Genomic DNA, 22,229 nt, shown 5'->3' with positions numbered 1-22,229 from the left:
ATGTGGCCTTGATTTAAAAAAAAAAAAAGGAGGAAGAAGGAGAAGCCTATGGAAAAGCTCAGACTGAAAATGAAAAAGAGCTTGCACGCAGTCTGAAAAACTGCTTTATTTGTTGAAAGCATGCCAGTTCTGGAGCTGACACCCAATTTATTACTCTGTCAACTGACTTGTTAAAATTGACACAAATCGAGTTGAAATATATCTGACATGCTACAGTCAAGTCTCCCTCCCTCCCTCCACACTCCAGTACAAAGACAAGGTGGCAGAACAAGGGAAGGAGTGGGAGTTCTATTCCCTGCCTTTTCTAAGCAAGGCAAATATGATCTTATTCCATTCTCAGTATGCAGAACCCCAGCCTCAAAGCAAAACACAAAAACAACATCAATAAGATAATATTATCCAACTCTGGAAAGACACCTCAAGCAGCTTATGGTGGTTATTCAAATAATAAAGAATGACACATGATGATTTACCTGGTGTTGATTCACAAACAAATCTACAGCCCTACAATTAGTTTGATTTTTGCAATATAATGCTACACATTTGGATAAATATTCTGCCATTCACATTTAGTTAAAGTCGTCTTGCATGTCCACTGTTTTAAATTGGGTTTTGTAGCATAGGTTTCCTGAACTTCAAACTGCTAAACCAAATTACCATTTACCCCTAAAATTCCTACTCCTTTGCTCCATCTAGTGGAGTTTAGAATTTGCTCATTATATTATTTATTTAGTTCATGCAACATTTTTGCTAATCTATTCACCAGTATAGACCATGCTAACCATATACAGTGGACCCTTGTTATCCGCTAGGGTTTGGTTCCAAGATCCCCCATGGATAACAAAATCTGTGCTCAAGTCCCATTAAATATAATGACATGGCAAAATGGTGTCCCTTATCAAAAAAATGGGAAATCAAGGTTTGATATTTGAAATTTATACTTTTTTTAAACATTTTCAAATTGCAGATTCTTGAATCTGTGTATAAGAAATCCATGTATAAGAAGGACTGACTATAGTTTAATACCAAAACATCAATTAATCCAAGGGACTGTAGCTTCAGAATAAATCTATTCACTGTAAATGGAAGTTTGGCTTTAAGCCTTTCTTGCATTCCATTTCACAATCTATGATCAAAACTTTCTATGGTTTATTGTCAGGAGTGTAATTTATATAAAAAAATATTTATAGCAAGACTGAAAAGACTTTGCTTACTCCTTCTCAAGACTGAAGACAGTACCCATATGGAGCCATAACTCAACAGCAGAACATAAGCTTTGCATGTATGGCATCTGCAGCAAGCAGGACCAGCAGACCCCTACCTGCAGTTCTGGAGAGCTGCTGTCAGTCATTGTAGTGTAGACACTGCTGGGCTAAATGGACCAACACATGCCCAACACTGTCTCTAATGATTTCTAGAAAATTATATCTATATGTCATATACACAAATACAGATTATATAGTCCTTTATATATATTAATGTATGACTTTATGCTAATGACTGGGCAAAAAATTGAAAGCTGAGTTTAATTGGTTAAATTAATTTCAGATATTAGAACAGTTTCTACACATACTAAAATGGTAGAAAGGTGGGTATGTCAGGTACCATTCCTCTAGCAATACAATGTAGGTTAATGTTTTCTGTACAAAAGTATACTGTGAAATAGACTTTAATTATGATGCAATCCTAAACTCTTACTTGGAAGTATATTCTTATTATGGAGTGAACAAATATGGGTATACATTTTGCAGAGATTTAAGCCCCTGAAGTCTGAATACTAAGAAAATAGTGTGACTGGTTAGATCAAAAAGCCAAATGTCTGTGTAAGTAAAAAGTGGGATTTATTGGTGTTAGAAAACACAATACTGAGTTTTATTTTAGAAAAACAAGTGTACTAATCTAAGAAATAATGCACATATTTGTACAATTAGTTTTTTGTGGGTTTTTTGGGCTATGTGGCCATGTTCTAGAAGAGTTTATTCCTAACATTTCACCAGTATTTGTGGCTGGCATCTTCAGAGAATGTTCAGAGAATACATTCTCTGAGGATGCCAGCACAGATGCTGGTGAAACATCAGGAATAAACTCTTCTTGAACATGGCCACATAGCGCCAAAAAAACACAAAAAACTATGGATGCCAGCCATGAAAGCCTTCGACTTCATATTTGTACAATTGCTGGTATATGTCATATAGCTGCTCTTGTAAAAGTGTGATGCCCTGTTTTGTTGTTTTTAAAACAAATATTTTAAGACCTGTTGGCAAATGCATGTTCTTTCAAGGTGTCTGTTGACTTATGGCAACCCCATGAATTCCACAGAGTCTTCTTAGACAAGGAATATTCAAAGGTGATTTTTTTCAGTTCCTTCCTCTGAAACATAGCCTACAGCAGCTGGTATCTCTTAGCAGTTTCCCAGTCAAGTACTAACCAAAGCTGAGCCTGCTTACCTTCCAAGATCAGGTGGGATCTGATGCCTTTAGAGTATTTAGGCCTTTTGGCAAGTGATGCTCCTAATTTATTTTTAAAGGATAATGTTTCAGAACTATCTACCACATAGGAACTTCATACAGCTGAAAAACCCTCTAAAGAAAGCAAGGCAAGATACAATAAAAGATAGCTCAGAAAATCTGCATAATTGGACTTCAGGTCTCCTAGCTTTCCCCAGTGCTTTGGATCTATCAGCAGATCTCAAAGAGAGATCCAGAAGTTCTATTGATGGAGCATTTGGTTGTTTTGGCAGATGAGCATGAATGATAATACTATCCCACAAAATTAGGATGGGTGAGCTACATTTGGATGATGGGGAATTGCTTATTATTTGACAAGGTGTACACGTGGTCTTTGTCTTATTTGTTTTAATTTCAACAAGAGCAAGTTCTTAGTTTCAGCAGTTGGTGGAAAACAAGATAAATATCTCTTTTAAGATTATCGTGTGAAATGTTGCTATGTGGTGACCCAGCACCATTTCCAGAAACAGTGTTCTGCTCTGGGGCCACAACAAATTAGCATTCCCAAAATTTCATAACATGGTGTCAGGGCAGTTAAAACAATGTCAAACTGAATTATTTCTGCAGTGTGGATGCAGCCTTTGGTCCAAAACACACTGCAGGAATAATCCAGTTTGAGACCGCATTAACTGCCCTGGCTCAGTGCTAGGAAATCCTGGGAACTGTAGTTAATTGTGGCACCAGAGCTCTCTGACAAGAGAAGGCTAAATGTCTCACAAAACTACAGTTCCCAGAATTTCCTAGCACTGAGCCAGGGCATTAGAAGTGGTCTCAAACTGGGTTATTTCTGCAGTGTGTTTTGGACCTTAGACACAAGATCGGCTTTACGTGCAGAATTGATGTATTGCAACAACTCACCATTTTAATACTAATCACCAGCTTTCTAAGGAAGTGGCAAACTTCTGCTGCTAGCTGAGAAAACGAAAATTAGTCCCTAAGAGAGGATATCATCAATAGTGCGTTAATCTAACCCTCAGCTGTTAATGATTTACACTGTGATTTCCCCCGATACAGTGAGCTCTGCTGAAATATTATTTTAACAGTTTCACTTGGGTTTCCTCATTATGCATTTGCTGAAAGGGGGCTGACTGAGGCTATAATGGAAATAACTTAAATGTTTGGGGTTTTTTGGAGGACAAAAAAATGGTTTACACTTTTAACCCTGTCTAGTATTTTTATATATTATATAATATATATTATATATTAGCTTGTAAGTAATTTAAAACATGGAATAATGTTTAGGCAATTGTTTAGAAACTTGTATAACACTGATAAATGTGTTGAACAGAAATTTGAGCTTGCAGCTGGGTCAAACACTACAAACAAAGATCAAATTCTATTCAGAAGTCATGCACAAATGATGGTTTGATGCTTCATGTGTAAATTTGTGGGGGGAAGTTGTACAGTGTTCCCTCCACATTCACTGGTGTTAGCGGTGAAGGACCTCTGTGAATATGGAAAAACCACTAATTTTTTAAAAAAACACTATTCTAAGAGAAAATCTCCAGGTCCTCCAGTGCAACTCTGTTATGGTCAACATCTGCCGGAAAATGACAGTAGAATCATGCTGCAGAACCTACAAATATCCAGACAAGTGTTTTCTCCAGGAACTTCTAGGTTCTCCAGCACAGCTCTATGGTCAGCTACCAGCTGAACTGAATTGGAGGATCACACATAATCAAATCTGCAAAAGTCAAATCTCCAAATGTGCAGGGCCAACTGTAATTCATTTGAATCTGAAGGTACAAAGAGAGGAATACATGAATAACTCAATATTCATTCATGTACTCTCGTGCCCTACTCAGGGATCCTGTCCCTCCATTTGAGAACCACTATCTTATGATTTTGGCTGGTTCCTTTGTTACAGATTGAGTTACTGTGCAGATTTACAGGAAACACCAAGTGAACACAAAAGCTTACATCTGAGTAGACATGCAGATGACTGAACTACACTGACACAATGCTCAGCTTTCTTACTGACCAGTCCCACTGCGACTTGTATCTCAATAATATTTGTCTCCATGTTTTCCCTATGAATCCATTTGTTCAGAAAAAAATATATATCTCAGGGAAGGTAGCCATAGTAATAAAAAAACTAAATTAAAAAAATACTTGTCAAAATGTGAAAGAAACTCAGGAAAGATATTCCAAAGTTAGGCCACCATCAGAAATGGCCACCTGGTAAACTCGCCCAGGCCAGGCAGGCCTTCTTCCCAACGGCTGTTTAGAATAGTGAAAGCATTCCTCCTTTATTTGTTTGTTTGTTTGTTTATTTATTGAATTTATACCCTGACTTTCTCCTGGGATGGGACCCAGGATGTTTTTGAATAGAGTTCAAATGAGAGTTTTCTATAAGATATAAATAAGGTTTATCTTATTCAAAATCCAAAGGAATTTCACTGTTGGAAGTTAGGCTGGAATCAAAGGTAATCAAGACTATCCCCTCACTGTTACAGGAAACATAATGCATTGATTTACCATGTCCCTTACCTTGGGCTCACACTACCCTTTCCTGCTTCCCAACACTGTGATCTATACAGTAAGCCAATTGAAGCTTGCTGATCATTAAGAATAGAAAGACTCCATTTTCATATACTGTAATTAAATTACATTTCTAATATTTCTAATTAAATTACATTTCTAATATTGATTCAAGAAAGCAATTTCATGCTTTCTTAAATCATACTCCTCTATTACAACAGCCACCACTGGCTGCCGGTTTATTTACACACACAATTGAAAGTGCTGGTTATGACCTATAAAGCCCTATACAGCTTAGGTTCTGGCTATCTAACAGACTGTATCTTCCAACATAAGATCCACATAAGATCCACCCTGAGATCCACAGGAGATGCCCTTCTGTCAGTCTCACCTCCTTTCACAGGTCCAGCTGGTGAGAACAAGACCGAGGACCTTCTCAACAGTTGCCCCTACAGTTTGGAACTGCCTCCCTAGGCTCCTCCTTGCTGATCTTCCATTGGCAGGACAATACTTTATAGTTATTATTATTATTATTATTATTATTCAGACAGAGTTTTAGAATTGAAAAAGTGCTGTAAGTGCTGTATTGTTCATTGTTTTCAACATCTTTTAAAGTGTATGTTTTTAATAAGGTTGTTAGTTTAATTCAGTTTTAATGTTGTACATGGTATATTTTTAATTGTAATCTTTTTAATGTGTAAGCCGCCTTGCATCCCAGACTTGGGGGGAAAGGTGAGATATAAATAAAGTTAATAATAATTATTTTAAAAAATTAATTTTTAAAACTTGGAAGTAAAAACCAAGCTACAAGCAAATGACAGGATCTGATTCAACTGTCCAAAATCAATTTTGAGCATATTTGAATTCAAGTAGTGTTGCAGATGTCCACACAGAACAGTAATAATCCAATTGGTCTGTCTTTTGGCTAGATACATTTCCAGCTCATAATGAAGTGAACGGAAAAACTACAATGCTCCCAACATACAAAGATCTGACCATAAGACAAAGCAATAAGACAAAGCATAACTGCATAACCAGCTGCAATGTATTTAACATTGTCTCACACTTAAGGTCAGTTGTAGGTCATCTAAACATTATAAATGCTGTGCTTAAGCAGGTCAAATGATCCATCCAGCTCATCATTCCAATCATGGCGCACTAGTTGCAGCAGAAAATCTTGCCAAAATGGCACATTGAAGACAGCCACTCATAATATTTATTCCATGCACATGGAAGTAGTAGAAACAAACAAACAAAAAATCCTTTGAGAACACATGCAACCATTTCACTTATCATACCTGAAATTAAAAAAAATGACTCAGGTTATGCACCATCTCGATATTGCAGTCTTTATGGAAGACAGTGCATAGTACTACATTTTTTCCACTTTCTGAAAAAGGAGAGAGGTGTTTTAATTGTTGAAATGCAGAATTGTGCTGTTAATGTCTGAACCAAAAAGTTTTTCATCAGGCCAGAGAAACTAACAGACAGTACAATCTTAGTTCAGAGCTGTAGATGGGTCAAGCATAGTTTTGAATACAAAGATATACTTGTGTCTTGAAAAGGTCACCAAGCAGTGTATTTTGCATACTTTTATACCTTTCCTTCCATATAATTGAAAATGAATAAAAATGTTCAACTGAACTTCATGCCTGAAGCACAGAACTGTGTCTTGAATGTGTATACCATATATTAATTATGTTTACTTCAATGCTGTTACCTTGCATCTAATATAAGCTAATTTAAATAAGTTTAAGAGACATTTCCTATTTTCCCTTCTTCCCTCAGCAGCTATCACACCTCCCATCCCATATTGTTAAAAAGCCATCTTTCATCCCCTAAAAGGAAGGGGGTTCACAGGAAACGAGGGGAATGAGAAACTTTATTTCCATGAATGTTCACTATAGTTCAAGGTTCCACCTATCTACTCTGAGAAAGTATGACCCACAGAGTTCGGTGGGACTTACTTATAAATAAGGATCCAACAGCTGAGTTACAAAATGAATGGCAACTGGAGGTGCCATTGGACAAGTCTCATTTCGCTTGGCCAGTTAAGTGTTCTGTGACCCCCCCCCCTTCTGTTTCTCTTGAAGCAGCTGGACAAGGCCTGAATTCTAGTATTTTGAGAGAGGCAAATGAAACTCTCTACTCAGTCTTTCTACACAGTTTGAAATACAGATGGAAAACCAGAAACTTTGGCACTGGAGGACTTCCCCCCTGCCTCAATTTGAATCCACCAAAGCATGCAACTGACCAGACTTACTCTGGAAGTCGAGACAGAACACCTGCAGAGAGACATGCTATGCCATCATTGACCCGAGCTGATGAATGTCCCTTCTGAGCCCACTTAATAACAAACTCCAGAAGAATCAGGGTAATGAACAAAGGAGTTGCCTAAAATCAGACAGAAAGGCAGGAACAAGGTAGACAGTCAAAAATGTTATAAACATTCGCTTTTAATTTTCTCATGGTGCTTTAGGCTTGAATATACATATGCTCACATCCCACTGTAATCTCTTAATTCTTGTAACACCATATCTTATTATTATATCTGAATTAGCACATGTTGTTGACTAAACTTTACAGTTTTATAAAGAATACTGACATTACACAGTGTATTTTTACAAGACCAAGTCCATATAACTTAGACTCAAAGCAACTGTTCAGAAAGTAGATGGCAGGCAGATTCTGCAAATTATAGTTCAAAAATATCTTTTCCAAGCTCTGGAAAATACACAGCATACAGTTATGCACCAAATTTTGATTATGTTACAAGTATGTATGGCAACAATATTTATGTTATCCTCATAACAAACACTGGGCATGGAGAGTGAAGTCTAGTGAAGCTGAAACCTAAATCTCTGCTCCCATGGAGAAGAACCCAGAGAAAAACAATTCTTACTGGGTGCAACATTTTCCCGTGAACTAACTGCAGGGGTGAGTAAGTGAGGCAATTTAGAAGCTTATCGCATTAGTTATTAAATTGCTTTACCTCTATCCGGTTTAAAGCTGAATTCGAGCAGCATCCTGGTCTTATCAGACATTTTTTGCCACCAAATCTGCTGCCCAAATACAGCCTGGGTCCATCCCCGCTTCCAGAGCCGTGCCACGCCAACCATCTTCTTAAGCCTGAAAACAGCCAGATCTAAAAAGAGCTGGAAGGAGTGGTTCTGGAAGTGGGGATGGACCTGGGCTCTATTTGGGCAGCAGATTCAGTGGCAAAAAAAGTCTGATAAGATCAGGATACCACCCAAATTCAGCTTTAAACCAGATAGAGGTAAATCAATTTAATAATCAATGTGATAAGCCTCTTAAACTCCAATCACAGTTTTTTAAAAAGTTGTTTAATATAGTATTGACTTGTTTTAAGTGTCCCACACTAAAATTCACTTTTAGATGAAGCAGTGGTTTATAAATTCTTAAAACCCACAAAGAGTTAATATTGCTAATGCAAATCGCTGCAGAAGAATGTGTTCGTAAATAAAATGCACACTCAAGCCAATACAAATGGTGTCTGACTAACTCTTCCATGAAATGGATATATGTGTGTGACTTAAATACTTCAAGAGAAAAAGGCCATTTTGCAAGGCTAAGGAGGAAAGGAGTCCACATTTTTACAGTCAGAGATCCAGTTTTCCCACAGTGTCCATGGAGGATGTGGAGACTGAACTCACCACTCCCAACTGCAAGTCTTCCTAAGGTTTTGTTACACTGATGGAAAAGGGATGCATAAAGGATGAGATTAGGAAAACCAGGTAGGATCCAGATCACAGTATTCCCAACCCTTCAGTGGAAAATGTGTTTCAAATTGCATCATCTTATTGATTAATTTATCCCACTGTTGTGTAGTTTGACTGGAAGCATCTCTTGAGAAACTCTCCCAACACTTCAGATGCCAAGAACTAACCTGTAGCTACTTAAGGAGGGCATGAGACTTGGAGGCTCTCATCCCTCCTCTCAAAAGTTTCCATACTCCTTTTGACAAGCCATCTCCAAACCAGAGAACTCTAGCAACTTGGGTTTTTCAGCAGGATGATGTTGATTATTACTGCTAGTAGTGGTTCAATTCCCCACTTGGCCATGAAATCCTCTGGGTGACCTTGGGCAAGTCACATGCTCTCAGCCTCAGAAGATGGCAATGGAATTGGTAAAACCCCTCGGAGGAAATGTGCCAAGAAAACCACGTGGTTTTCTTACCTGGCAGGGGAGACACCATGATCATAAAGGTGGTTTTCCCAGGGTGAGGCTCATCCATTGGACTCTGGGTGTGCTGACCCCTGAGATTTCCTCAAATGTGGGAAATCTGACTGCATAACTTGTGGTGATCTATTCCACGGAAGAGATGCTGTCTATTCCAGCATCTTCAGAGAGTGTATTTATACATTAAAGTAATGGTTCTCAAACTTTTTACCCTTGGGAACCCCCTGCAAATACGGTGGTTGCACCTTCCCCTACTCGACATAGCATATGAATAAAAACATTTTGTTTAATGAGCGTGCCTATTTCCATTTGCACAGCCATGCATATTTGTATTTTAACATTTTAGAAGGAATTAACATCATTCACCTTAAAGGTGCCATAAGTCAGAAATGACTTGAAGGGACACAACAATATCAACTCTTATTATAATTATTATTACACCAAGGGACCCACCACAGAGTAACCAGGCACAATAATTGTTGTTGTTGTTGTTGTTGTTGCACCCAGGGCCCCATCATGGAACAAACAGGTACAACAATTATTATTATTTATATTTATTTTTTATTATTGCACCTAGGGAATGTCCACAGAGTAACCAGGAACAACAACAATGAATTATTATTATTATTATTATTATTATTATTATCAGGGCCCAACCATGGAGTAACTAGCTACAATTTATTATTGTTGTTGTTGTTGTTGCTGCTGCTGCTGCTGGTAAACCCAGGACCCCACTACAGAGTAACCAGGTACAGCTATTTCTATTGTTATTATTGTACCCAGATCCCCACCATGGAATAAGCAGGTACAATTTCTTTAGTATTATTATTATTGCTGCACCCACATCCCCACTACGGGATAACCAGGTACACTTTCATTATTATAATTACTATTATTGTCTCCACCATAGACTAACCAGGTACAACTAAATATTATTCGTATCATTATTATTGCTGCAACCAGGTCCCCAACATGGAGAAACCAGGTAACTATTATTATTATTATTATTATTATTATTATTGCACCCAGGACCTCACCATGGAGTAACCAGGTAAAACATTATTATTAATATTAGTTTGGCACCCAGCTACCCACCAAGGAGTTACCAAGTACACTTTCATTATTATTATTACTATTATTGTCTCCACCATAGACTAACCAGGTACAATTAATTATTATTCATATTATTAGTATTGCTGCACCCAGGTCCCCACCATGGAGTAACCAGGTAACACTTATTGTTGTTGTTGTTGTTGTTGCACCCAGGACCTCACAATGGAGTAACCAGGTACAACATTATTATCATTATTATGGCACCCAGGTCCCCACCAAGGAGTAACCAGGTACAACATTATTATTATTATTATTATTATTATTATTATGGCACCCAGGTCCCCAACATGGAGTAACCAGGTACAAGATTATTATTATTATTATTATTATTATTATTATTATGGCACCCAGGTCCCCACCAAGGAGTAACGAGGGACAAGATTATTATTATGGCACCCAGGTCCCCACCATGGAGTAACAAGGTACAACATCATTATTATTATTATTATTATTATGGTACCCAAGTCACCACCAAGGAGTAACCAGGTACAACATTATTATTTTTATTACGGCACCCAAGGCCCCACCAAGGAGTAACCAGGTACATCAACAGTATTATTATTATTATTCTTATGGCACCCAGGTCCCCAACATGGAGTAACCAGGTACAACATTATTATTATTATTATTATTATTATTATTATTATGGCACCCATGCACCCACCATGGAGAAACCAGGTACAGTACATCATCATCATCATCATCATCATTATTATTATGGAACAAGGTCCCCACCAAGGAGTAACCAGGTGCAACATTATTATTATTATTATTATTATTATTAGGGCACCCAGGTCCCCACCAAGGAGTAACCAGGTACAACATTATTATTATTATTATTATTATTATTATGGCACCCAGGTCCTCACCAAGGAGTAACCAGGTGCAACATTATTATTATTTATTATTATGGCACCCAGGTCCCCACCAAGGAGTAACCAGGTACAACATTATTATTATTATTATTATTATTATTATTATTATGACGCCCAGGCACGCACCATGGAGTAACCAGGTACATTATTATTATTATTATTATTATTATTATGGCACCCAGGTCCCCACCAAGGAGTAACCAGGTGCAACATTATTATTATTATTATTATTATTATTATGGCACCCAGGTCCCCACCAAGGAGTAACCAGGTACAACATTATTATTATTATGGCACCCAGGTCTGCACAAGGAGTAATCAGGTACAACATTGTTATTGTTGTTGTTGTTGTTATGGCACCCAGGTTCCCAGGTCCCCACCAGGGATTAACCAGGTACATCATCATTATTGTTATTATTATTATTATTATTATGGCACCCAGGTCCCCACCAGGGAGTAACCAGGTACTTTATTATTGTTATTATTATGGCACTGAGGTCCCCACCAAGCAGTTACCAGGTACATCTTCTTCTTCATTATTATTATTATTATTACTATTATTGCTGAACCCAGGTCCCTACCACAGAATAAGCAGGTACACCTCTTCTTGTTGTTGCTACGATGATGATGATGATACCTAGGTCCAGAAACAGGAGTAACTAGGTGCAACAGCCCTTCCCAGTATTGGCCTTCTTGCCCTCCCAGCAGGTCCCCCTCAGAGCCCCGGAGGCTGAGGGGAAAGTGGGGCGAGGCCAGGGAGGTCTCACCTGCTCCACGTAATCGGGCACCTCCTCGACGCCGGCGAAGGAGCTCTCGTTGGGGCTGAGGGCGTAAAAGAGGCCGCGGAGCTGCTGGGAAAGGGAAGGGGAGGCCATGGCTGGGCTGCTGAAGGGGGTCTGAGGAGAAGAGGAGAGGCCGAAGAGGGGGGAAGAAGGGAGTCCCTGCCTTTCTTTCTGGGCCCTCAGCTGGGGCAAAGTCCCCTGGAGAGCCAGGGAAACAGCCCTGAGGCCAGAAAGGGAAGCAACTGCTGCTGCTGCTCCTTTCACAGAAGCCAGGAATGGCGCGTAAAAGCGCACTGGAGGCGGAGGCAGGGACCTGTTTTTGTCAACCCTGGGAGCGCAAAGGTCGCCCAAGAGGCGCCAGGCTGTGTTTGTTCTTGGACTCTGGGGCAACTGAGGCAGCCAGCACGCCCTCCTCCTCCTCCTCCTCCTCCTCCGGAAGGGGCTTTTTGGAAACAAGAAGGGCAGTGCTGGTGGGCCATGAGTCCCACTGTGGCATTCAAGCGCTGACATGAAACTCTTTTTCTTCTCTCTTTCTTTCAGTGAGTCTCAAAGGTGCTGCAAGATCTCTCTCTCTCTCTCTCTCTCTGTGCGGATTCTACAGACTACCCCAACTCTAGATTAATTGGTATTTACGATATTGGTGTTTTAGTGAAGGGAAGGGATAAGGGGATATGGAAGTTTTAGTTGTGCACGTCTTCAGTATTGTTTATGGATTTACTCATAACCCGCCTTGATCCCTTTGGAAAGGCGGGAAATAATTCAAATCTATTATTATTATTATTATTATTATTATTATTATTATTATTATTATTATTCTACTGCACTGGACTTTTTCACACGGGGACCAGAAAAAAGTCCAGAAATAAGTCAGCTTGAGACTGCTTTTATTATCTGCCCTGAATCAGTGTTAGGAAATTCTGGGAACTGTGGTTTTGTGAGACACTTAGCCTTCTCTGTTAAGAGAGCTCTGATGCTGCAATAAACTACTATTCCCAGGATTCCCTAGCAGTGAACCAGGGCAATGAAAGCTGTGTCAAACTGGATTATTTCTGCAGTGTGTTTTGGACCTGAGTTGCTTTAGCTGGCACTCACTCTTGGACAAAGGAGCGGAGCCATCTGTCACCGAAAGCCTTCCAAAATTGTGACACTTTATATTAAACTGTAAAATAAAAAATAATTGACCTATCTCCTCTGTATTTGGTGGTTAATGGTAAGAGAATGATCAAGCCTTGTAACTGTAATATGATGGAGAAAACTGGTGGTGGCTTTTGTTAGACTTCACAATTCCTAGCTACGGCTGTTTGGGATTGAAGTCCAATAATATCTGGACTCTGGAATGCCTTGTAATAGACTCCTGACTAGAATAGAGTTTACCCTCTATATAAGAGTTTACACAATCTATGACGTGGGAGCAAAGTGTAATTGTTATTATTTATTTATTGTCTTGCAGTGGTTTGCACTCTGGAGACCTAGGCAAGTCACACTCTCTCAGCCTCAGAGGATGGGAAAGGCAAGAAGAAACTTGCCAAGACAACCCTGTGTTAATGGTTTTCTCTTAGGCTCGCTGTAAGTCAGGAACCACCAAAAGGCACACAAGCACACATTGCAAAGATAACAGGAAAGAAATAGGTTGATAAAAGAAATAGTAAAAAAGAAGAACAAATAGAAGCAAAAATAAAATATGTGGTGTAGCTATGAAGCACTGGACCACGGCTGCATTTACGCAGGAGAATTGATACAATTTGATACCACTGTAAGTGCTGCAGCTCTGCCCTATGAAATCCTGGGATTTGTAGTTTTATTAATCTTTAGCCCTCTCTGCAAAAGAGAGTAGGTGCCTTACAAAACTACAAATCCCAGGATTCTGTAGCACGGAGCTGTGACAGTTAAAGTTGTTTCAAACTGCATTATTTCTACAGGGTGCATGTGTACTGTGACTTGAGACCAGGATTCAAATCCCCACTCGGCCATAGAAGCCCACTGGGTGACTTTGGGCAAGTGACACTCTCTCAGCCTCAGAGGAAGGCAAAGGAAAAACCCCTCTGAAAAATGTTGCACATAAAATCCTGTGATAGTTTGGCTCTAGAATCTAGAAACAACTGGCTGACCGTTGATTTTTTATTTCAAGGAAAAGTTCCATATTGACAAACATTTAGGTGTCATGAGTTACATCATAGCTGCAATTCAATCCAGTAGTGGGAATCATGTATGACTCCAGATCTTCTTAGGCCCTTGTTAGATTTCACAATTGTTGGCTAGGGCTATTGGGAGCTGCAGCCCAATAACATCTAGAACACCACAGGATTCCTTCTTCTGTAATAGTTAGTTCTCACTAGAGTAGGCCCATTGAGTTTACATAAATGGCAATTCATCAACACCCTTCGATTCAATGGGTCTACTTTAGTGGGGTCAACAACAGGCATTAGGGTACCACCGCAAGAGGAATGGGGTGTAGCAATCTTTCATATGCTGCTGCCACATGAAAATCATCATGCAAAACTAAATGGATCTTATTGTGGTTTCACAACAGTCACTCACTTGTTCAAGAATTTGTCTGAATCCACATTTGCCAATAGGCAGAATAAAAGAAAGAGGCTTTCCAAAAATGGGGTGCTAAACAAAGCATAGAGGCAAAGGTTCACAATCCAGAGCTCGAAGGAAATTCCTCTTAGGTTAAAAGACAGGCAGTAATATCTGAAAGTGATCACATTTTACCCCCTGTGTCAGTAACACATGTTTAATAGTAACTGTAACATATAAAATATATGGAGTAGTTCACCTGATCTGTTAAATTGTAGCTGCCTCTATCCTGGAAATGGGTCATCTGAAGCCTGGCATTGTAAAACTTGATGTACAGATAACTAAATGATCATTTACATCTTTGGCCGTTTTTAAGATATTCCAGAAATCACAAGTGATGTATTTTTTTTATATCAGTTTCAATCTAGCAAACACAAGATAGATAGGAATTGTATCTTTCTTTGCTCTCCAGCCAATAAATGTGGTGGGAATCTTTTGGGTTCATTGTAATGTGACTGAGCTCATCTTTGAAAGTAATAAGATGTATTTAAATTACATCTTGTTTTTTGCTGTTGTTATAGAGAAGTTGAAAGGGCAAGTGCAGTATAGCCCCTGAGTTCAATGTGAACTAGAACAACTAGGAAAAGATGTTGGCTACAGAGAGCGAATCACTCTTGTTGCATATGCCACTTGTACATGTTTGTGCAAAATTCTCATTTCATCCCACAGTCACTGCAAGAAGCCCTTGAGTGCATCAAGGAGTTTGGAGGAAAAGCAATGTGCGCACAGCGCTACTGCCATTTCCCTTATGTTGTATTTGTGCAACCCAACATCTGTAACACAAAATAACTCGAACTGAAAGGACTGGGATTCTTCTGTTGACTAACAGATCATTTCAGTATCTAAGGAAACTAAACTTAGAGGAAATTGAGGAATGGCCCAATGTGATCTGCAGGCAGCTCATATTCTTGTTTTCTCTAAAGAACTCTGTCCCACCCACTCTATGAGCAGAAAACACCCAGACGCTTCCTGTTTGGGTCTCTTCAGCAGCATTAAATAATAAACTCATAAAGGGACTTAGGATAGGTTTAGAATGGGTTGGGCAATACCGTTTGCCTTGGCAGCAATTCGCTGCAAAGTGAAATTGCATCCAGACGCGAACTGGGGATAGTTTGTTTGAATTATTTGAAGTTATATATGAATATGGGAAATAGCTTAAAATAATAAATAAAAACTATACTTTTTAAAAAAAAGACTTTTAATATGATGTTAGTTCAACTATTCATTCGAGTATATTCAAATGGAGAAATAATGTTAATTGTTTAAATATACCTGGAGCCTGGATCTTTATTTTGTTTTTAAAGCTAATGTACTACTTGCAGCACTACCTTTGAAAATAAAGCATAGTAGCCATTGCTTATTCCTCTAACACTGATGTTTTTAACTGTTAAAGATAGGAATATAGCCAATAACCCTCCCCAATAATTTCCTGCCCCACAAAAACAATGTTTAGAAGTAACAAATTAATCTCACTTGTTATAATTCCTGTAAATAATGATTTTACCAACCAGCTGTTATGCTAGACTGAAAAACATCCTTGTTATATCTGTTATCCTAAGTAAACATCTGTTATCCTAAGTAACACATCGATAGATTTACTTTTAACATTACATTCAGCCTCTGGATAGAAATCATTATTAGCCTGTTGAAGAGAGGAGTGTGTGCTTTTTCCTCAATGCCAATCAGAATGCAGCTTGTTTTAGGTTTATTTTAAGCAGGAGATATAATACTGACACCTGTGACTGCAAAAAGAATCTGAGTTCATTATTAGATCACATTGTGTCATGTGTTTTTATTGCTTAGTAGCTATTCTAGACCTGTATGTACTCCCATCCCTTTAATTTGCACATAATTAACAGCCACATCCACTACGCTTTTAAAAATATATATATTTTGCAGTTAGCTAGTGTGCTATAGAGAGCAGCCCAAATATTTGTGATGTGTTTTCTGTAAACAGTTCTTGAAAAATGATCATGCTCAGAGTCAAAGCCTGAGCAAAACTTGGTATACGAACATTTCAGTGTTTACAATTTAAACAAACTGAATAGTTTTCTCCTTTTGATAACATGATATTTCAGAAATAAAGTCTATTTATTTTAGCATTTGGCCAAGTGTTTTCTGATTGAGGAAACTGTATCTACTGTCTAGTCTTCAAGGCAAACAGAATATTAAACAATAAGCAGAGTTTATGAAAAGTTGTTTTTTGGAGGGAAGACAACTCTCAGAACCCCCCATAGCCACTGTGGGGAGTGTGGCTCTGTAGATGCTGTTGGTCTGCAACTCCCAGTTGCAGACTAATCCCTGTCTAGCATAGATAATAGTGAGGAACAATGGAAGCTGCTGTCCAAAAATGACTGGAAGGCTACAGTTTGCCCACCGTAGATCATTGTTCTTCTTCATGTATGGCACACTATAGTAACTTGGTTTTCTAGTTGTTCCTTATAGACACTTGGTGAAATTAGTATGAACCTGCAGGGCAGAGGAACTGTATAGAGGAAGAAGATTCCAGTTTCCAAGCTGCCTTTTGTCATTAAAATGTCTGTACTCAGTCTAATCATAGGATGTGTTAGCAAACCGATCATACTGTCATACTTTAAAAATGTTTCATTTGAAATTGTTTCATGTATTACCGAAGAGCTATATATCAACTACATCAGCAGAGTAGTATTTTGTGAGCAGATGAGCCCTGAAAGGAAGACAGTGTGCTGGTGTTGGGTGGTCACCCATGTATAGGCCTTGTATTTTGGTAGATGCCTATGCAATAAGAGCAGGGTTCAAGTTCCCACTCAGCCATGGAAACCAACTGGGTGATCTTGGGCAAGTCACAATCTCTCATGGCAAAGTCAAATTCATTTATTTATGGGATTTATATCCAGCAATTATCCCAAAATGAGATTCGAGGTAGCTTAAAATAATTGAAAAAGATAAAACTAAACCATGAATTACAAAACTTAAAAATAATTAAATAGCACTAATATTAAAACATAAGTTAAAAAGCAGCATAGTTAAAACTATTTTAAAAAGAAAAAACATTGTCAAGAAAACCCCATGATAGGTTCACCTTAGGGTCACCATAAATTGGAAATTGCATGAAGTTACACAACAACAACAAACAACAACAACACCTTGAGAAGGAATTGCTTGGCGATGCATGACAAGGCTGACAGAGGATGAGTGATGTATTTCATCATTTACTGTATGTTCAGTGTCAAAATGCAGCCAGCTGGTACTGGAGAGACATAATATGCCAACCCCTTGCAGGTAAGTAATTTTTTTAGACAGCTCACTTATTTATTCATATATATATATATATATATATATATAGAGAGAGAGAGAGAGAGAGAGAGAGAGAGAGAGAGAGAACTATTAACAAGACTGCAGTAGAGGTAAGATGCATCCTTGTTCCCTCAGAGCTTTCATTTTTAAACAGCAGAAGGAGGGATCTGAAACCTGGAAAAACTTTGGTGTATGTTAACAAAACAGTTAAGGCGATTTCTCAACACACCACAACAAAATGCAAAATAGGTAGACTGTTTTGCAAAATGGGTAAAAGGCAAAACAAGTAAAACAGATAACATGCAAAATAGGTTAACATGTTTTGATATGCTATGTTGTTTATATTTATTATTTTAATGGTTATGCTTTTAACTGTATTGAATTATCATGATAGTTTTTGTGTGCCTTCAAGTCATTTCTGACTTATGGCCACCATAAGGCGAACTTATCATGGGGCATTCTGAGGCTGAGAGTGTGTGACTTGCCCAAGGTTTGCCAGTGGATTTCCATGGCTGAGAGGAGATTTGAACCCTGGTCTCCAGAGTCATAGTCCAATGCTCAAATTACTATGCCATACTGGCTCAATTTTATTAATATCTACTTTAAACTTTTCTATGATGTATTTTTTTTAGCTATTACCTGATTTAACATTTATAGACATTCTTGAGTTCTAATCTGGGGGAAAAGGTGGGCTGCTGCTGCTTGTTAATGCTTATTATTATTTTGGTAGGAGAAAATAGGGGTTGTTGGAAAGAACTGTCTAGCAAGAAACCAGAAGATCTGAGAAAGGTTCCTTTTATTGGACTTCAACAACACCACAGTAAACATGGTGTTTACTAGACTCCGGAATCTGTGGTCTAAAACAAAAACTAAGCACTGGTTGGGAGCTATAACTGAACCACTGTATCCCAATTGTATAAGAAGGAGAAAAGATCAAATGAATTCTCAGGAAGCAAGTTGCAACTGAAGTTCAATGGGATTTACATCCTAGTTAGAATGCTTTGGATTTCACCCCTGTTTGCTTTGGAAAATGTAGAATTTCCTCTCCGCTGTCATTGTAGAAGTAGTTAACAAGATTTCACATTCTCTCATGACTGTTTCCATTCCATTGATGAGAGTGTTACACTATCATAACTATGGAATTCACTCAATTATGTTTCATTAGGAGGAATCCTTCCAGAGCAGCAAACTGTTTTGACAGCAGGTGGGATCAAGATGTGGAAAGATTTCTCTGTGTATGTTTTTATTTACGAGTTCCGGAAAGTCTGGAGATTTGGGATTTTCTCCAAGGCTCATTGATGACAATGGCGGGCTTTAATATAAATGTAATATTTTGCTTTATATTAAAGGATAATGATACACCGAGATAGAATCTGTGCTGTGCCTCTGAAGGAGAAGCAGCTGTGTGGGAAGTTGTTCATATTACTCTTTAGGTTAGAAATTAGGATTTCCTGGTGGTTCATGTTCATGGTGCCATTTTCAGAAGAATGTGGGAGGCAGGCCTCTTTATTTGTCTTATAGCTCATGGGATTCTCCCTCGGGGCCACACTTGGCATCAAAGGGAGTGTGTATTCTCTGCAATTAACACTTTTTTCCATCTCACAATTTAGAGCCTTCTTGGAGATGTGTGCTTCATCTGTCACGCTTGAAAATTAAGCATTTGTTTACCTTCTGATGACCACTCAGAAAATGAAGCATGCAAAATGCAATATACGCAGATGAGGTCAATTGCAAACAGTGACAAACAGGCATCTCACACCACTTAAGGGAGCTGTTTTTTAAAATGTGTCTTGAAGTTATCAACTAGTTTGACCTCAGGAGCAGATGTTAGAAAAGCGACTTTTCCCACCATTCCAAAGGCCATTACAGTAAAAAAGAAAAAAGAGAGATGACTTTTCAAAACTCTGCTCAGGATTACCTTCCTGACCAACTCACATATTTAGTATGAGAAATGGTGATTATGTTTACTACTATGGGTTGATTAAAATGAATTTTCTTTTTGAAAACTGCAGGTTGAAGAGAGAGATTAGAGGAGGAGGTACTGAGGGGTTTTGTAGCCCTGCCTTTTGGGTTGCCCAGTGAAAAGTTCCTCCACCAAGCTGCTTTGACCTTCATTGTGGAAAAGATACAGGAGATGTAACTCTTTGGTCTGCTACAGTCTACCAAAAAATGGCAGTCTGGGGCTGGTTTTAAGGCTGAGGATTGCGGAGCAACCACATGGTCCCAACGCATACTGTGTAACAGCAGTGCCATCATGGTGAATCCCTGTCCACATGGTGGCCACCATGATGATGCAAGTGTGGCGCAGCATCTGCACATCACAGTGTCACGCTTGTGTCACTGATGTACGACTGTGCCAGTGGCACACTCATGGCAGCCACCACATGCACCAAAAAGAATCCTCTTTTAGTGGGTTCTTTTTGGTGCAGAAGTAGGCTGCATGGTTTGGCTGCTGTAGCGTCCCTCAGCAGCAAAAACAGGTGCCTCCAGCCCACCCTTCTGGGGTGGTCTGTCGAGCCCCCATAAGTCCTTCCTTGAGATCTATCCTAATTCTCTGTTTTCTCACAGAGCAGAATAGTTTATTTACATACAAAGAGGGCACATCTTGACAGGCACACACATATACATAGCACAGTCACATGGTGGGCTGGGGGTAGTAGGAGATAACAAACCAAGAACCTTTATGATGTTCAACTGCATTAAATTTCAAGCAGAAGAGCCCTCCCTCCATGGTATCTGTCTCCATCCAGCCTGGAGGGAGAGAAAAGAAAAGCCCAGCACCATCAGGCCTAACCTCAAGAAGAAGCAGAGCTAGGGTTGCCATAAGTGAGGACCTCCAAACCGGGACAAATGTAGGACAAATGTAGGGCAACGTTTTCAAATGTAGGACACATTTTTATTATAATGGAGGACGCGCAAAAAATTGAGTTTTTTAAAAATTTTAATATAAATGCATGTTTTTAGGCATGATCAAAATGGAGGACATTTTGCCATTATTCCTAGACAGAAGGCAGAAATATACTTGCCCTCGGGTTCAACTTTACTTCTCAGAAGTGTGTACTTCGTCAAGGGACTGTGGTTTTTCTTCACTGCGCATGAGTTTGTAAAAATCACAGCAAGTTACATTGGCCGTGCCTCAGAGGCTTGTTGATATCAATATCACCATCATCATCATCATCATCATCATCATCATTATAATTGGCCAAGAAAGGCAGACTTGTTAGCATTCAAAGCACCATAAATACACAGAAAATGCACTTGCATATATTTAATAATAAAAAATAATGAAAAAATAAATAAAAAACAAGGCAGGGGTGTATATATTTGATAATAAAAATTAATGTAATAAAATAAAAAACAAGCAATAATAAAAATTAATAAAATAAAACAAAAACAAGCAATAATAAAAATTAATAAAATAAAACAAAAACAAGCAATAATAAAATTAATAAAATAAAACAAAAACAAGCAATAATAAAAATTAATAAAATAAAATAAAACAAGCAATAATAAAAATTAATAAAATAAAACAAAAACAAGCAATAATAAAAATTAATAAAAAAATAAAACAAGCAATAATAAAATTAATGAAATAAAATAAAAACAAGCAATAATAAAAATTAATAAAATAAAAAATAAAAAGCAATAATAAAAATTAAAAAAAAAAATAAAATAAGTATTTTATATTTTTAAATATAATTTAAAAAAACCCAAAATACCAAGGCAAACCTAATGGCCACTGACTCAGCTTTCCTCCTCCTCCTCCTCTGGCCCAATTCTGCCCTGGCCTTCAGGCACCCTTCCTCCGGCTCCTTCCTCCTCCTCATGATGGGTGGCATGCGGCACAGAGGGAAGCAGGGCAGTCGCGCGTGTGCGCGGAGGGAAGCAGGGCAGGTGCGTGCACTGCCACTGGCCCCTGCAGTGGCGGCGGCGCTGCTTCTGCCACCGAGGAGGAGGAGGAAGGCGGAGCCGGAGGAGGAGGTGGGTTGGCGCCGCAGCAGCTGCATTAGCGGCAGCGGCAATGGCCAGAGCGGGCCCCCAAATAGGGAACAAGGCACGGGTGGGGGCCCAAACCGGACCGGGAGGGGCCCCCCAAAAGCATGATTGTCACGGGGGCCGCCGGGTTATGGCAACCCTAAGCAGAGCCCTCCCTCCAGTCCATCTGCCTTGTTCCAGGCCTCAGAAGCAGAGAAGAACCGCTGGACCTGATACCCTTCCCCACCAATATTCCCTTCTCCTTAAGGAGCCCTGGTGGTGCAGTGGTTAAATGCTTGTACTGCAGCCACTCACTCAAAACCACAAGGTTGCGAGTTCAAGACCAGCAAAACGGCTCAAGCTTGACTCAGGCTTGCATCCTTCCGAGGTCACTAAAATGAGTACCCAGATTGTTGGGGGCAAATTAGCTTACAGTTGTA

At 38.9% G+C, this 22,229-nt stretch overlaps 1 protein-coding gene and 1 pseudogene across 1 annotated transcript in view; one reads left to right on the top strand and one right to left on the bottom strand.

Moving 5' to 3' along the window:
• Positions 1 to 12,051, bottom strand: part of AGMO (alkylglycerol monooxygenase) — a 161,275-nt gene extending 149,224 nt beyond the window's left edge. Inside the window, exons 1-2 of the mRNA XM_089534012.1 lie at positions 11,944 to 12,051; positions 7,252 to 7,382 (exon numbers count right to left, since the gene is read on the bottom strand). Coding sequence (XP_089390138.1) covers positions 7,252 to 7,382; positions 11,944 to 12,051 — 239 coding nt within the window. The remainder of the gene's footprint in view (positions 1 to 7,251; positions 7,383 to 11,943) is intronic.
• On the top strand, positions 9,178 to 9,331 carry LOC149309842 (U1 spliceosomal RNA; annotated as a pseudogene).
• Positions 12,052 to 22,229: the final 10,178 nt, after the last annotated feature.

This window comes from Sceloporus occidentalis, unplaced genomic scaffold (assembly GCF_023333645.1).
Source record: "Sceloporus occidentalis isolate IW3139 unplaced genomic scaffold, rSceOcc1.0.p SCAF_7, whole genome shotgun sequence".
Classification (NCBI taxonomy): Eukaryota; Metazoa; Chordata; class Lepidosauria; order Squamata; family Phrynosomatidae; genus Sceloporus; species Sceloporus occidentalis.
The sequence above is the reverse complement of the archived record's forward strand: the minus strand, read 5'-3'. Positions and strand labels throughout refer to the sequence as shown.